The 17,762-nt window shown below is 36.0% G+C and overlaps 1 protein-coding gene and 1 pseudogene across 4 annotated transcripts in view; both read right to left on the bottom strand.

Annotated features, from left to right (window-relative positions):
• Ddx60 (DExD/H-box helicase 60) overlaps positions 1–17,224 on the bottom strand; it is a 72,936-nt gene extending 55,712 nt beyond the window's left edge. For 3 of the 4 annotated variants that reach the window (XM_063234783.1, XM_063234785.1, XM_013151679.2), the window contains exons 1-6: positions 16,929–17,078; positions 9,708–9,813; positions 9,485–9,548; positions 9,013–9,202; positions 6,868–7,209; positions 4,967–5,083 (exon numbers count right to left, since the gene is read on the bottom strand). In XM_063234783.1, the coding sequence (XP_063090853.1) occupies positions 4,967–5,083; positions 6,868–7,209; positions 9,013–9,202; positions 9,485–9,548; positions 9,708–9,723 (729 nt within the window). In that variant the 5' untranslated portion in view covers positions 9,724–9,813; positions 16,929–17,078. The other variant, XM_063234784.1, reaches the window with a different exon arrangement.
• LOC134472689 (coiled-coil domain-containing protein 112-like) lies at positions 4–4,953 on the bottom strand (annotated as a pseudogene).
• Positions 17,225–17,762: the final 538 nt, after the last annotated feature.

Below are 17,762 nucleotides of genomic sequence, written 5' to 3'. Positions count from 1 at the left end.
TTATTAAGAAAATTGTAGCATGTCATGATATTTTTTTAAAATACAAAATATTTATTACACAAAAATGTAACGATTGACGAACTATCAATTTGTTAAACTTAGAAAAAGTACTAAATTATTTTGTAACTCTTTAACTTACTTAAAAATTACAAAAGTTACAAAATTTTGGTTTAAAAAACATTTCTCTATGATTGTCTCAACATTTTTCTATGCCATGACAAAAACAAAGTATCTCTGACATGCTTTGAGCACTTAAATGGATCATTCTTGTAACATAAATTTATATAAATAACTTTTATATCAATAATATATCTTCTAAATACCCTTTTAGAAGAAACAGGAACCATTCATGATGCAGCATGAAACTTAAAATACCTCTCAATTTATACACAGCACAATAATCAATCAGATTAATATTTAAAAGAATATAGTTAGTCATACCCTCTTGGTATTGCAGAACATGCTAGAACTCCCGTCAAATGAACAGCAGTTCCATTATCTCATGTTTTTCTCTAAATTCCTTGTCTGCAGGTTGGAGTAGCCTTGTGTGGGATATGTAGAAGTGGCCCAGAGCCTGTCGGTGCTGTGGTTTTGGTCCATTCTTCCCAACATTTGGTAAGTTTGAAAAGTCTGGAGGGATGTCCACCTAACATTATTTTCAAACTTTTCCTTTAAGTTTGCCAGTTACGTTTGGTTGGGTTTTTTCCCCCTGCCTTTTCCTCCTCTTTTGCCTATCTACCTAGAATTTTCAACTCAACTTTCTATAAATCTTTCTTGAAATCTAGTAATTTCATCAGCAACAGTTTTCCTTTTTTCTGCCCTTTCTTCTCCTTTCTAAGCCTCAGAAATTCTTCCTGTTCTTTTTTCTGCTGAGTGTAACTTTCTAGTAGTAATTTTTTTTTTAATTGGTACCAGGGATTGAACTCATGATAGCGTGCTTGCAAGGCAGGCACTTACGCCGCTGAACTAAATCCCCAGCCCTCTGGTAGTAATTTTAATTTAAGTTAGTGTTGGTGCTCTTTTTGCTGTTTTTTTATTTTTCTTTCTCTTCCTCTTCTTTTAACTTAGAAGCATATTTCATGGACAGTTGGATATGTTTCTGTTTTTCAAGCTTCAGTTGCCAGCTTCCGTTTCTTTTTTTTTTTTTTTTTTTTCCTTCTTCATTTTGCTTTTAACTGCCTTCTGGTTTATTATGAAGGAACAGGAATGTTGTATGCTTTCTCTTTGGAACTTGAAAATTTCATGCTTCTCTTGCTGCTTTTTAGTTTTCCAGTTGTGAATAGACTTTTTTCTCTCTTCTAGAACCAGAAACTTTTGATACCATTTCTCATGCTGTTGAAATTCATCCTGCATTCTTCCTGGAAGGTGTTCTAGAACTTCTCTCATAAGTGCAGGCTTCTTCTTATGTTTGTTTCTTATCTTTACGAAGTTCTCATGGTCATAATTGCCCCAGCCTCCTGTTGTCCTCCTGTTTGCTGAAGGAATTTTTCAAAACCAATCACGGCTTCTAGAAGAGGTTTTGGTCTCATTTTGCCTATGGGAACTTTGCTTGAGATTGCTCTGAAAGCTCCCTTGTTTCTGAATTACCTAAGGCCCGTGAATCAATTTGTCTCAATATGGCATTCAAGTCATTATTTGTTGTTTTCTGTTCCTTAATAAGCTTATCATGTATGTCTTCGCTCTTCTTTACAAGTGTTAATTGCATGTTCAATTTCTTCCATCACTTCTCTGAACTCTTCAACAAAATCAGGTGTAGGCTTCACATCTTTTAACTGATGCTGATGTTTCCTTACATTGTTATATATTTGGGCTAATCGTTGCTGGATTTTTGCTCTTTCCATTTCCTGCTGTTAATTTTATTTCCCAATTCTTCCAGCAATTCTGAAGTCTTGATTTTATGTGTGTGTGTATAGAAATGGCTATATTTATTTTTTATAATAATAACTTGATTTTTAAATTTTTCTGTTGTACCTTTGAATTCTGCTTTCTTTGTTAGACTTTGTGCTTCCAGTTTTGAAGCTGGAAAGGATGAATTCCACTTTAAGTATTAAGGCAGCCATCATTTGTGGCGGCGCCTGCTCTGCTCCCAGGCTCTGGCCGCACCCACCTCGGCCACTGCCCAGGCCACCAAGGTGACCACTGCCGCACCATGACTCTCGTCAGGGAAACCACTTTTGCTCTGAGAGTTGCTGGGCTGCAGAGGCCAGGCAGATTCACAGTTTGGGTTCAAGAACTCCCGTGGGTTCTTACATCATGATATTTAGAAAAATATTTTATTCATAAATGATAGGAGAAATTGTATTAAAAAAGTGAATAAACAAGACTACAATGAATTATAATTAATTATTCAGTGAAACCATTCAAAATATAAATATGCAAATATCTTGTACAAATCAATACAAAAATGCCCAACACTTAAATAACACTATAATGCTCAAAAGAAAGGCAAATATTATTAAAACAGGAAAATATTCAACTATTTTAATAATTATTTTAACATTTGCATATTTTGACTTTCAAATTAACAAAATATTTTAATGATAACAGGCAGAACTGAAAAATGTGGTGTATTATTTCTTTTATTTTTTGCTAATCAGAGCAAAAAATAGGCACAGACTTAAATGCAAAGCTATTTGATAATCCATATAGTTACCCTTAAATATGTTGATGCTTTTTGAGTATCAAGTTCTAGGAAGTTCTAGGGATCTAGCATAAATGCTTAGTCCAAACTATGCACCAAGATTTATGTGTTGACATGTTTATCACAGAGTTATTTGCAAAAGCCAATTTTCAAAAATTTTAAATTACTACCATGTATTGATAAGGGATACCTTTATGTGTGTCTGGTGGGTGGTAGAGGCATGGGCGTAGGTTCTCTGGTCTCTCACCAATAAACCTAACTATGTCAGCAGTAACATAGCCTTACAAAAGGAGATGGGTAAGGAATAAACTAACCTGAATATTTTTGACAAAGATTGTAGTACTTTTGTTAATCAGTTCTGGGAGGCGACACAAAGAATAGCAAAATCAAGAAGTACAAAATGAACTATTTTGCCTTGGAAGGGAAGTAAGTCATGAAGCAGTCAACTGACAAATTCTAGCTTGTGTGGTGAACACTAAACAATTAAATACAGTGACAAAACTGTCATCAAGTACCAAATTCAACAGGTTTCAATGCAATTGAGCACCAAGGTATGCTTATATTAAAATATTTTAAAACTAGATATAGTAGAACCTCAAGTTAGGACCAGCCTGACATACAAACAACTTGGATTTTGACCTGAACGCTGGCTGCTTGTGCTTCTAGATGGTCTCGGACACAGATTTAACCCTTGAAGAGGTATGAAGGGAACATTACAACATTCTCTACTGTACAGAGCTATTTGAGAAAACCTGGGCCTATGTCTCTCTAAGGACACTGAGATTTGCTTTATACAGGAAAGAGACTAAAGGCTTTTAGAGAAGCCTGAAGCTTTAATAGAAAACTTGAGTTACAACCAGTCCTCGGGATGAATTGAGTTCATAAGTCAAGGGTACATGAGAGAAAAGAACTGCACAGAACTGATATAATCTACTCAGTGGATGGTTCTCACAGGATAAATTTAGAAATTCTAATACTAGTTTACGTCTATAATACAAATGAGTGAATAAATACATTATAGTTAAATAAAGTTAAACTTTTCATAATTGGTATAGAAGTGACAAACAGAAGTTTAAAATGAAGCTACAAAATTGAAATGTAGTAAAAGAGAATAATATGAATGCATGACATTTGGTACAGGGCACAAAGAAGATGACATGTAAGTGGGTGGAAAGATAAATAAAACTGTAGACTCACGCTTACAGAGGGTTAGTATACAGATATTTCCTAGTTTGATCTCTGAAGAGTCATAGTGTCCAGTAGCCATGAACAAACACAGTTTCCATCTCTTGATTTCTCAACCCCATTTAAAAAAAAGAAAATTGTAACCAGAACTCTTTGGAAAAGTGACAATTTCATAGCAGGGAAAGAAAAAAACAAGATGAGGCTATAACATCTTGGGATTTCAAAAAGCAAGAAAATGCTCAAAATAAAGGAAGTGGGTAAAGTATACAAGTGCCAACAAAAAGGAGTCTCTATGCTCAAACCTGGAACAGTACAAGCAGCAAAATTATTGTAATATTGGATTTTAGCTTATTGATTAGATACTTATTAGTCCTTACATGGTAAAACTAAGATAGCTCCATTTATGGTAGAAGTCCATTTAATAAATATGAAAGTAAAGAATTAAATAGAAAGTCATCATTAGGCAAAAACATCAATAATACCTATTGCAGACAAGATCCACTGATGAATGCTAAAATTAATGAGCAATGATTTAGGAATAAACAAAATTTGAATAGTCACCAAGCATCTCCCCCAAGGTGCTTATTTGTTGCATAGGGATGATAGTAACTTTATAAGGGAGAAAGCTCTCAAGGTCCCAGCTTGACCAGAGTGAAGATAGAATCACCATTAACCCTTTGCTACCATGCACAGAGCATGCAGCATTAATTCAATGACACCTTTACTAAAAATGCATCAGTACATGCAATCAGTACAGAGCATCAGACCAGCCCAAACTGAAGTATATTTTTATATAACTATCAACATGCTTCAAAATTATCAAAGTCATGAATGACAAGGAAAGACTTAAACTATTTCAGATTGGAGGAAAACAGAAACCAAATACATACATATAAGTGTGTGTGGGGGTGTGTGGGTGTGTGTCTGTGCGCATGTGTGTAAAAATAAGTAAAAATAAGATGTGACACTGAGTTAGCAATACTACACCAATGATAATTTTCTAGTTTTGATAAATGCACCATTTTTATATAAGAAATTATCATCAGAGGAAACTGGAAAATAAGTAATAGGAAACAAATTATTTTTGAAACCTTTCTATAATTAAAAAATCAAAAAAAGTTCTTTTAAACATATCATTACCTCTTCCATCATATGTTTTGATGTTAAATTTTTGAAAAGAGGTTCTAATGCGAAAACTCTATGGTTTTTCAATTGTCTAAGCAGGGTTCTATAAGCATTTTGAATCACCTTTTCATTCTGTAAAAACAAAAACAAAAGTTCAAGTAAACTGACATCTAAATGTGTTGCAAGTATAGAAAATCAGACATTTAAGATGTAACCATTACACTATATTTCTACATTTAAGAAATTACATTAATGTAATTGCAGGTATTTTGTAATCTTTTGAAAGTCTGCCTGAGTGCACTATTTTATCTTTGCTAGATACATGGTAGGCTTCGTTTTTTTAGTAGTTTCACAGTGACACAACTAAAACAATATAAATGTCACTTACATTAAATATACAATTCAATGTCTTTTAGTAAATTCATCAAGTTGTGTAATCACAATCACAATCTAATTATAAAACATTGTGACACTCTCCCATAAAGCATGTTTTATTATGGCAAATTTCAAACATATACATTAATAGCATAAAATTCCCACAGCTATCACACCAATATCAGCCACCATCATGTTAGCTGTTTTCATGTAGCACTCAAGAGAACTAATAAAATGTATCTCATTGCGTTTTAATTCTATTACAGATAGTCTTCACATTGGTTAATTAAAACTCTTTAAGGTGAATGTTCAACTAAGTCAGAAAAACATTATTTTACCTGAAATGGAATCCTTTATTTAAGAAAGAAAAATTATTCTTTAGGAGGAATTGAGAAAGATGTTTGCAAGAGGCTCTTAAAACTGAGATTAGTAAGTTGCCCTAACAAAATGAAATGAACTCAATGATAGTAATGCTTCTTTCTAATATAAAAGTGAATCTCTTACAGCAGACAAGCAGAATCAGAATTAATTTAATGATAGGAATGCTAACCAAAACAAAGCAAACTATTTTAATATTCATAAAAATCATCTGGATGTCTACAAATACACTAAGGGTTTGGCCCAGTTCTCAAATGTTAACTGACCCCAAAATACTTTTTTGAAATATAGGATAATCTTAATATTCAGAATTCACTACAAGTAGTAAAAATAAATAGAAACTAGATTTGTTTATAAAGTCAATATACATTTTTACTTCAAAACTTTCCATAAAGTAGTTGGCAGACCTAACAATACTACAAAATAATAGGAGCATTAAACTAAATTTCTAAAAACCTGAAAATTTTTCCTGCTAATAAGTTAATATTAAAGAAAAAATCTTTTCCTTCCCCATTAACCTGCTTCACTGTGCTATTTATTAAAGGAAACCATGTTAAGCTCATTACACATGTGTTTCAGCGGCACAGACATAATTTTTGCCTTAATGCAACCCTGGCCTTCATTAAATTGGAGTAAATATACCACACAATGGTTAAGAATGTACAGGCAGCCAGGCATAGTGATGTGCGCTGTAATCCCAGAACTTGGGAGGCTGAGGCAGGAGAATTGCTGCAAGTTTGAGGCAAGCCTGAACTTCATAGTGAAACAGTGTCTCAAAAAAAAAAAAAAAAGAATATACAGGTCAGAGCTGCACTGTGTTTTTTCAGATGCATGGTTTATTGCCCATTTTGTGTTGATGATCAGCAAACCATTCAGATACCTATCTCCTCACCTGTAAAATTTTTGTGGTATTAATATAGGCCCTATCACTGTGAAAATGAAACAAAAATCATTCAAGAAAAGCATCAAGCACTATTATGTAACAATAAGTATTAAATAAGTACATTTGAATTACTGATATTATTTATCACAATTATTGTTTTCAATTTTCTGTCTTCCTGCTAGATCTTTGATAATTCCCGTATAAAATGTCAAAACAAAACTGAGTAACATAGAAAATTTTTACAATTCTATAAGAACATTATTTTTCAGATAAAATTTACCTTCTTGAAAAAACACTGGTTCTGGTATACACTTGGCATAAAGTATGCATACAGTCGAAGAATATCAGCTGTTTGCCCAGAGAAAAGCACAACATTGACCCTCACTGACCAAGACTGAACAATGAAAAAGTTGAAAAGGTGTGTTTGCAGATGGTTCAGGCCTTCATCAGCAATTACCAGGAAATATGGATAATTTTCATCCAAGAACATTTTCCACTCCTTTGATAAGCAGCCAGTAAATTGAGTGCAAACATTAATGTGGGTATTTTTCTGAAGATGAAGAATTAAAGCAGTTCTCAAAGGAAGTAGCTCAGGAGCACTGAAATATGTGTACTCAGCATCCTGTAAGGGAGAGACGGTGAACCATGTTATTTTGAAAGTTTCATTGTGCAGTTCACTAGTTTACTTGGTTAAGACACCAGTAAAGTGTTAAAGAAATAAAATGCAACACAGTTTTTTTAATGTTATACAGCAAGGGATTAGACCTTTACATTTGACCACTATTTTTTTTATAAATCACAATTTGGGTTTAAAAACATGTATCCCCTCTCTACAAACATGATACTCTGGGTTTACCATATTTTGCCTTCCCATTCACTAATTCTTTTCTTTTCTAATCTCATTTTAAAAAGAAAATGGACAAAAAATATATTTAAAAAAGCAAGTGGTGGGTATATATTATCACTCCTGGAGAGCAGAGCTGTCTCTCTTTGCTCAAGAGGATTGCTCCAGGTCATGGATACCTTTCTTCATTCTTTAGGTTTATCTCAGCAGACCAAAGTAATGTGTTACAACTGGGAATATAGCCCAGTGGCACAGGACCTGCCTGGCAAGTGTGAGGTCGATTCCCGGTACAAAAAAAAGTAATATGTGTAATTTGTAAACTTTAGCTCAGAATGCTGGCTGTTTTCTAATAATGTTGCTGGACAACATTCAACAATATTCAGGATTATAACAAGAATGTGGAATGTTGAAGACCACTATGAAGCAGCTCTGAGCAGGATTTAAAATTAACTAACTGGCTTTCTATGTTTATCTGTGAATCTATCCTAGGCCTGCCTAGGTCCCTTGCCTGGCGAGAGGAGCTGATTCATAGTAAGTGAACCTCTATGAATCACTGGTCCTGGCTGAAGCCTGTAGTGGCCTGTGAGGCCAGAGATACCTCAAAGGGCAAGATAAGGCCACACCTGGGGACACTTGGCTCAAACATCAATTAAGTGGACAGAGACTGCAGTGCAGGAATTACTCCTACAGTCTCAGTCCTACCAGAAATGTCATCACGAAGATAAGGCGGGCCTCCTAAAGTGACATGGCATTACTTAGAGAAGTCTTTGAAGTGACTCCCAAAGTCTTGCTCTATGCCTGTTCTTTCCTCAGTTTCCTTTTGTTTTGGACCTAATAAAAATGGGAGGTCCACAGAAGTCTTTGTCTTAGCCTTCAGAGTCTTGAACTCAGCTAATGGTTTTGACCCTCCTGGAGCCCTAAAAATCACACCACCTGTCTCATTTATTTAAGCCTTCGCTGTACATTCGTTTGGGAGATTGGGGATCAAGGTCAGGACCCAATAGTGGAATGCAAAGGGAACAGATAGAACCATACCAAAGTATTCAAATACCATATTAGTTACCTTTCAGAGTAGAATTAGGAAGGAGTAGTAGAGGTGATGCATACCTGTATTTGAAATCATTGTTATGTCAAATGTTATTAGTTCCATCCTAAGAAAACCAAATGTGGTATTTTCTTACAGATATTTACTACTGAGCAAATAAATGCAAATCATTTTTCTTAGACTCAAATATATTTTATTTTGTACTGAGGTAAATTTACTGCTGAGTTTTGTAACAGAATTAGTACTCAGAGGTGAAGAAGTGGGACAATTTGACCCCTGTTGAAATATTTAACCCACCAGCATGACTCAGTGTATCCTTAGAATAAAATTCTTCTATTGAAAATAAAAGGCAATAATAAACTGACACGGTCATTGCTCAATTCTGGAGTTTGGGTAATTTTTTTTCCTCTTTTTCATTTCAGTCCTTCTAAATTTTCAAGTTGTATTTTACTTTGTAATAACAGGAACCTACTTATAATTTAAAGAATTTTGTTTTAGTTCTGAAGTCATAGAAACAAACTCAACTGTTATGTTACCTGGAAGAAAACTATGGCAAATTGTCCTCCTTTATTAATAAGATCCATGAGATAAAGTTCAACCAGGTAGAAGAAATGGAGATTCTGTCCTGGCTTTAATAATTTCTCACATATACATGTGATAAGTAATGAGTCCCCATCAATGAGAAAAAATTCGGACTCAACAAAATCATTGAGTAAACTTGAATACCTAAAACAAAAAATAGAGAATTAAAATATATTATTTAAATGAGGCCCAAAAAGAAGTAGCATTGTCCTTATCATTTTACAATTATCATGAATAATTGAATTCACTCAGTGTATATAATTCCATATATCTATATAGATATAATATATATTATGCATGTATATATATATATATATTTATACCTACTGAGATAGATAAAGACAAATCAGTATGAGGCCAAATACATATACATAACAACAGGAAAATATATTGTCTCACAGCACCTTATTTCACAAAGATACTCACTCAGCCTTTGGCAAATGTTTCAAAATATACTGCGACATATGCTCTAAAAACATTGTGCATTTATCTAAAAAAAAAAAAAGACTTTTTTTGTCAATTGTTTTTAAATGCATTCAGGTTTAATTATTATTTGAAAAATAAAAAACAGTAATATAATTATTTTATTGCTTTAACTCTACATAGATTATATTTTATAATTCTTTAAGTACTTAAAATTGAAAATTACCGCTTCTTGCTGCCATCTCTGCCTTCAATTGGAACTGGCAGTTATTCAACACAGCATCCAGTACTCTGCTTGCTCTAAATGGCAATTAGTCATGAAAATGGCAGACCTGCAAAAAAAGGGAAAAATTAGAAATTATGCACTGACTGACTGCATGTGTCAAGCAAAACTTTAGGTGCTGGAAATATAAGAATGATCATAGTCATCACAGTCAACATGCACTGAACTCTCAAGGAACTGCAAAGCTATTACACACAAAAAAATCATTAATGATATAGTCATTTAAACAATGGGAAATCACAAATATAAAAATTTCAAGTTCAGAGGAAGCTTTCCTAAATAAACACACTACAGATGAGTTCAAAGGGATTAAACAGGAATTAGGTAAAAAAATGAGGAAAGTAGTATTCACAGCAAAGGGAACATCAACACCACATGTACCAGGCCTGTGGCATGAGGAATATGGATAGCCCCAGGTTCTTAAAACAACAGAGCAGGGATAGAGAAAGTGAGCAAAAAGGACAGGTGAGCCAGAAAGAAATATTAAGGCATGGGAGCCTTTGTGGCCATGTTGCAGAATTTTCTCTCCATCCTGGAATGTAAAAGTAGCCATTAAAAAGTAGCTGGTGATGTTCTAATGACTTTGAATTCAGAAAATATTACTCCAACTAGAGTACATCAAATAGAATGGGAGTAAAATTTTGGTCAATAGAGCAAAACATAAGCTATTATTCAGATGGGTGATGATGGTACAGTAGTTTGGCACAACTGTAATGTGATGGGGGCTTTAGTTTTTAAAAATACTAGAAAAATACAGATTCTTTTGAAGTATATTTAGAAGGAGAATTTGAGATATTTTAATAAAGTATCAGATATGGATAAAGAAGAAAGCTTTTAAAAAGGGGTTATCAAAATGACTCATAAGGTTCTTACTCCTACAAAGAAATGGATGACTGACCCATTCCAAGACTGAGAACCACAAGATGGGATTCAAGTGAGACAAAAATAATGAGTTCACTCGTGAACAACCTGAACTTGGCTGGTTCTTCGAGACTTACCATTAACCATGTTGTAGAAGCAGTAAATATACAGGCCTACAGGTCAAATACAAGTATGAGTTAGATTTGAACATAGGAGTCATCTGAGTGTTAGTGTAAAGATGGACACTTGGTACAGATGAGCTTCTTTGGACAGAAAGAGACAGCATCATGGAAGAAGATAAAAGGACAAAAGTCAATTTTTAGGATTAGTAATATTTAATAAATGGCATCAGAGAGAACAAAGAGTCTGCAAATAAAACTGAGAAAGAATTAATGAGGTAGAAGGAAGAACCCTTGAGCATTTTGTCATGAAAACAAATACTGAGATATTTGCCATACAATCTGTTAGTGGTGTTAAACATTAAATAGAATGGAAGATAGGTAGTCAGATAAATAGACACTCTTATTCCATGACATTAAAGAACAGAAACATATAGTGGTAATGCATGCTTCAATATTCAAATGATAAAGAAAATATGTGACTTTAAAAACGAGTACATTTGAGGAAAGAAGAAATTATTGTGCACTGGAACATTTAGGAAACAATGGAGCTAGGAGTCTAAGAAGGATTTCCCAATGACCCATTCATTGTCTTTTCCAAAGATTTATCGAGAATCTGCTCTTCATCCAGTATTGTGTTTGCTGCAACATGGGCACGGATATGTGGAGCATGATCCTCACAACCCAGTGGGGACTTAAAGTGCATAAAATCAAACACTATAGTGTAACATGCTGATTGTCCCAATAGCAATGGCATAGGAAACCAGCAAGGAATGAATTCTTCAGTTGAGCTGCAGGGATCAGAGTCCTGTGTTCTGAAGGTTTTGAGCACAAGTGAAAAGATGGTTAATTATGGAAGCATGTTGGAGAATACAAGAGATATCAAGGACGGTATTCAAGGTAGCAAAAACAGCACCTGTTTACTGTGCAGAGATGTGGAGCCACATAAGCAATTTGACATTCTGCAGGTCATTCCGCATGTCAAAGCACACAGTGACTGACAGGAGATGACGTTGGTAAGATAAGTATGGATCAGATTTTGAAGGGTCCTGTGCCCAGGTAATGAGTTGAAACATTTTCCTGAAAACTCACACTTCTCAAGCAACTCCCAACTTCATTAATTACACAGTAGCTGTACTATCTTCTTCCAGTTTTCCAAACCGACAGATTGAGCAGGTAAGGAGAAATAGAACTGAGTAAGCAAGACAAAATTAACCTCAGTGTTACACAGAAAAAGAGAGCCTCAGAAAGGATAGTGTCTACATGGGGAAATAAGTTCATTCATAGGTTGCCACATTCACAGCACCCTTAATATTACCATGAAACTACTTGGATGAACCAAATATCAAATCACTCCATTTATTAAGTAGCTCACACCAAACAAATTCCTTAGTATTAATGTCCTAACAACTCAGGAATTGAAGAAATAATATGAATAAATTTAATTAAAGTTGTTAAATTAAATATCCTTAACTCCCCATGAGACTTGGGTGCCAGTGGGACAAGATGCCTCTTTTCAATAATAGCCATGGTGGAGGAATAAAACTTTCCTTTCCTGGACAACCAAGAGATTCCATAGCCTGTCTATCTACTCTCCTCTCACGTCTCCTATAGAAAGCTTTCCTGTTAAACTTCACCCTAAACACATACAAGCTTTAACACTTAGGTAAATTCAGTTATTAGGCCCACTTCTCATCCTGGCTCATTTAAGGAAAGGCAAGCAGAAAATATTATCAACCACCTGTATACCTGCCATAATTGCTGAAAACACATACACACACACACACACACACACACACACACATTAGAATCTCCAGTCACCTGAGATGAAAAAAACAGAAGCAAAAATCACCATAAACCATGTGAATAACCATAATTCAGGAACAGAGCAGATCTTCAAAGAATTTTAATTAGTGTTGTCAAAAATTATTACAAATAAAATACTAGTCATCCTCAGCAAAGAGACAGAGTGAGAGCTAATGCTGTCAAAATTACAAACACACAATTTCAGAAAAAATAATAAGCACAAGAATAAATATAGCCTGTGGTAATATCAATTTTGCAATCAATCTTGGCGTGAGAGAGTTCAAAAGATTTTTTATGGGGAAGAAGTAAAATATGATAACCAGATAAAAAAATAGGAAAACATACTATGAAATGCTGATGGCAGGTGAAAAAGTTTGTTATGGCTTGTGTTAGATGTCCCCCCAAAACCTCATGTAATCATGGGTGGTACTTTTTCAAAGGTGGCTGGATCTAGGGTATGCAGTGTTGGAACTGACCCATGGTACAGTGCTAGGCTCCAGGAACTGGGTGGAGTAAGGGTGTGCTACTTGCTGATTAGCCTGAATAAGATAAAAAGGGAAAAAATGCTGTTAAGATGCCATTCTGCCAAGCCAAGCTGAGTTGGAACCCAGATAATTATGAACTGAAACGTCTACAACCTGTAGGCTAAATAACATTTTCTTCCTTTAATGGTAGATGTCAATTATTTTATCTTAGCAACTAACACAAAGTAACACAAAAGTTCTAAGTCTACCTACTAGCAGTGGCAGTGTTAAAAGAATCAGGATTCCAAAATAGGTAGCCATAAAATTAATCAATATAAGGTGTGATAAAAATATAATGAATGTTTAACTATTCTTCAATTTATCACAATAAAAGTCACATTATCAAAAAGCCCCCTCCGAATGATCTCTCTGGCTTCAAATGCATTCTGTCATTCTTGCCACTTTATTTTATTGTATGTTTTTAGCAAACATGCAGTACATGAAACTTATATCCACCTTAAGCACTAGGCACCTTTACATAATGTAGCTTGTTCCTTTTTTCTTTAATCTCATTTTCAACTACCTCCCCACCATTACCTCTAAATCTTCTTTCCCCATTTTCATTCTTATTATTATATTAGCACATGCTTATGAAATAGGTTTATATTCACTGAAGTTATTAGGTTTCTGTACATGGCATATTCTGAAGTTGTTTTTCCTAAATGTCTTTACTTGTGCTGTCATGGCTGCCTTAAAGACCTGAGTCAAATCAATGTGCTTACCCTTCATGGTCATTTTGATTCTGGGGAAGAGCCAAAACTCACACAGTGCCACAACTCGTGAGTAAGGTAAAAGATACACTGCAATGTTTTACCTGCCTATCTTTCCATTGGGTGGCAGAAGCATTCACTGTATTTTTTGTTACGTCTCATAAAGACACTCATGAAAGAGAATTTCTAGAACTGCTTCAGAAAGTGGAAAGAGTGATGGGCTAAATGTATTGGAGTGACAGACTGCATATTTTGAGGAGTATCCATGGCAATGTGTATTTTATAGTGATCTTTAAAAATTTATTGTTCACTGTGTACTTTGGTCAAACTCACATTTCTGTAATATAAAGATCAGATCAGAAATTTTATAAAACACTTTCTTGGGGCTGGGGATTTAGCTCAGTGGCATAAGCACCTGCCTTGCAAGCAGGCGGTTGTGAGTGTGATCCCCAGTACCGATAAAAAGTTAAAAAAAAAACCCACAACCCACTTCCTTATATTAAAAAATATCTCCAAACACTGAGTAGAAATGACATAAAAGGAAACCACACCTAAGTGTTGCATGGCTCTAAGAATAAAGACATAAACAGACAGCTAAGAAATGGAAGTACTGTATTCTAGAACATAGGTGAAGAGGATAACAGCATGAATAGTACTCACATATTGTGTGGGTTTTAAACCTAGCTCTCAGACTTAATATACAATTATTTTAGTCATATTATTTACCTTTTCTGTGCCTCAATTTACTCATCTATAAGATGAGATGATAACGTTAATTTCTTGTGTTTATGTTTCCAAGTTTTTAAAACATATGAACAAATGCTACAAAATGCTTAAAATAGCGTTTGGCATATACTCCAAAGAATTAAAGTAAGCAAATGCTGGATATTTTAATAAAAGAAAATAGCATTTTCAGCTTTCTAAGGGGAAAATATGTTAAAAATAGATTTCTGCATCCAATAAATCATGTAATCCATTTGAGAAGGCAAAAATGTATTATTGGGCATGAAGATCAAAAGACTATCAGCCATATCTTAAATGTATTTTATTTAAATAAAGTGCATATTGTGAGGGGGGACAAGGACAATAAAAAACACTGAAATTATTTTTGATTCTGAAAATTAAAGACAAATATAAGGAAAAATAACAGAGTTCATGATGCTTTGAATCCAGAAAGTCTATTGCAATTAATAATGCCATTAATATAGAACCACTTTTCCTTGTCAAACACAGAGATTGTGTCTACAAGGAACAATGCGTATATAATCATAATTTTTATAATTGTTGTTTTCTGGGCTTTCTACTTTTAGTGCAATGGAAGCAAGTAACAAAATTAATGTCACAGAATACTGGGTAACATGATAAATCTTGATGATATAAAAAAATATAATAACCAAACTAAGAGGCTCAGAAAAGGAATTATAGAAGAAATAAGAATTATGGTAAGTTCTTCATCTTTCCCAGCAAAAAGTTCAGAGTATCATCTACAAATAATGTCAAAGAATAATATCTAGAATCAGAATTTATCCTGCTTTTCTGGTACTTGTTGCAGCACCAAAACACTCTCCTTTCAGGAAGTAATAAAACTACTACACAGAGACAGAACAAGGGTCTGGCCAGTTTATAACTCCTAATGCATTAGCAGGTGACAGAACAGAACAAAAAATAGAGCAAGTACTGAATAAAAAACACAGACAAGTGTATCATGATGTTGTACAGCAACCATTCATCAAAAGAAATTAAAACTGAATTTGATCGAAACTACCAGTTAGGACTAATTTATGAGACATTGTAGAGATTATAGAAACGTAAATGGCACCACAAGAGCCAGGAAAGTCTCTATAGGACATACAAACACATTTAAAGAAATTAAAGAAACTTGGAAGTCTGTCACAGTATTGTCAGACTTGGATTTGGAATCTGATTCAAGCAATGTTTAAAACATAAGAAAAGAGGAAGAAGGAAAGGCAAGAGGAAGGAAGAAGTGAAAAGAAGAGAAATCATGGAAGAGAACAGAACACAGCGTGATCCAAGATGCCCATTCCTCTATGGGGAAGACCTGGCCCATGGCAGTGAGCAGGATTTTGAGATGGTCTCACCACTCCACTGTCTTGGTACACAGGCCTAATAATCTCTTCCGGGTGAGAGCTGTGGACTGTGAATTTAATGGGACAGCATCTCCTGTGACGAGGTTACAGTGTGAAAGACTTGTTGAGATAGAGAGCTTGGGAAGCATAGCCATCTTGTGAGGCAGTCAAAGAGCAGGAGCTAACGGGCTCTAGGGGCCAAGGGTAACCCTCAGCCAACAGTCAGCAAAGACCCAGGGAGCCTGCGTCCTCAGCTTTGAGAACTTGACTAGTTCTAAACACTTGAGTGAGCACCAGGTAGGCTACTGGGGTAGAGGGCAGCCCCCGCAGACTCCTTGAGTTCAGCCAGGTGCTATGCTCTCAGAAGGACTTAGTCTTCCCATCTACAGAATATGAAAACAATAAACATGTATTGCTGTAAGTCACTATGGTTTCTGATAATTGGTTAGGCACAATAGAAAATTAACCCCTGCCCCTATGCGTGAATACATTCTTTCAACTCTTAGGAGAGTTAAGACATAAATTGTCTGAAGCCCCTAAAATACAACCGTGCTCAGGAATCCCATGGGAGAGCTTAGGAAAATGCAGATTCTGATTCTGCAAGTGTGATGCACCCTGCTGTGCTTCATTCTGTGAAGGCAGCAAACTCCCTTTTGGCCTCCACCTTCATTAGCTGTGCTCAGATCTGAGGTCCCTTAATTATTCCTCAGAAGCCCAGGTTAATTTTTGGAGAAGATCCCACAAGGCTGGCCAAGCCTGTCTGTTCCTAAGCTTCCCACGCTCACCAGGGCGGGCGCTTCTCTGTCTCTGCCTTCCTCCCTGGCACCCACCGGCCTCAGCCTCCTGGGGCAGCGGTGACAGTTGGACTGCCTCTACCGGGACTCCCGGGCCCAGCTCCCCGCGCCCAGACGCGCCCCAGCCTCCTCCCGGTCCTCTCCATTCTGAGGCGCACGAAAACCTCGAACCCCCTCGGACATCGGGGCTCTCGCCCGCCCTCACCTGGACTCCCCAAGCCTCTTGCTGGCCCTGAGACTCCACCCTTTCCCCAACCCCGAACCTGCAGTGTCCAAAGAGCCTCTGAGAGCGCGCTCAACCTAGAAAAGGTTGGCGGAGCCTCGACCCAGCTCGATCTCCCGTGGAAGCGCGGTGTCCCCTGCGCTCCGGTGACAGGACGCACTGGGCGAGTCCAGCCACTCCAGCCAGGCTTTTATACCTTGGACACCAGTTTCGGTTTCCTTTCTCCTATAGAAAGTACCAGGGTTCAGTTTCCTTTCTTTGCTTGCGAGAGATGAATTCGGGCGACCATCAAGGCTTGAGCTCTTTCCGGGCTTATCTTGGACAGGAAGCCGCAGTCCCCCTCACTGAATCCTCCTCCCCAAGACCCTGTAAAGGACCCCAGAGCCTGACAGAGAGCTGCTGGTCTGGTCTCCCATGCCAGAGCGGCCCCTCTTAGGTTTATTCTGAAATAAACCTGCCCTGTTTTTCTTTTGTGTTTGTGGATGTGTCTTATTGTGTTAGTACATTTTAGATGTAAATAATAATGACATTTGTCATAGGGAATTTATACGTGTACATGATATATGTTGCTTCTTTTCTTTTCTCATTCCCCTCCCCTCCCTTCAAGCCCTCTTCCCCTCTTTCTTTACAAAAGCTTTGTTTCTACATTTCCTTCTATTCTCTTGTTTTTCCAGACCTCCCTTGGTTCCCTCCACATTTGAATATTTTCTTCCCATTGCCTGATATCTAGTACACATGTTGGTGCTTATTTGGTCCTCACTTGGTTTCTCAACCAGAGAAACAGTACCAGCATTTGTTATTGGTTGACTTCCTAATCATAACTATTTCTTCCGGAATGAAATGAAATCTCGGTATTGCTTTAATTTGCATCTCT

Source organism: Cavia porcellus, unplaced genomic scaffold (genome assembly GCF_034190915.1).
Source record: "Cavia porcellus strain 051 isolate PalLab524CR breed Dunkin Hartley unplaced genomic scaffold, mCavPor4.1 scaffold_24, whole genome shotgun sequence".
Classification (NCBI taxonomy): Eukaryota; Metazoa; Chordata; class Mammalia; order Rodentia; family Caviidae; genus Cavia; species Cavia porcellus.
Note: the sequence above shows the minus strand (reverse complement) of the source record. Positions and strands in the feature narration are given on the sequence as shown.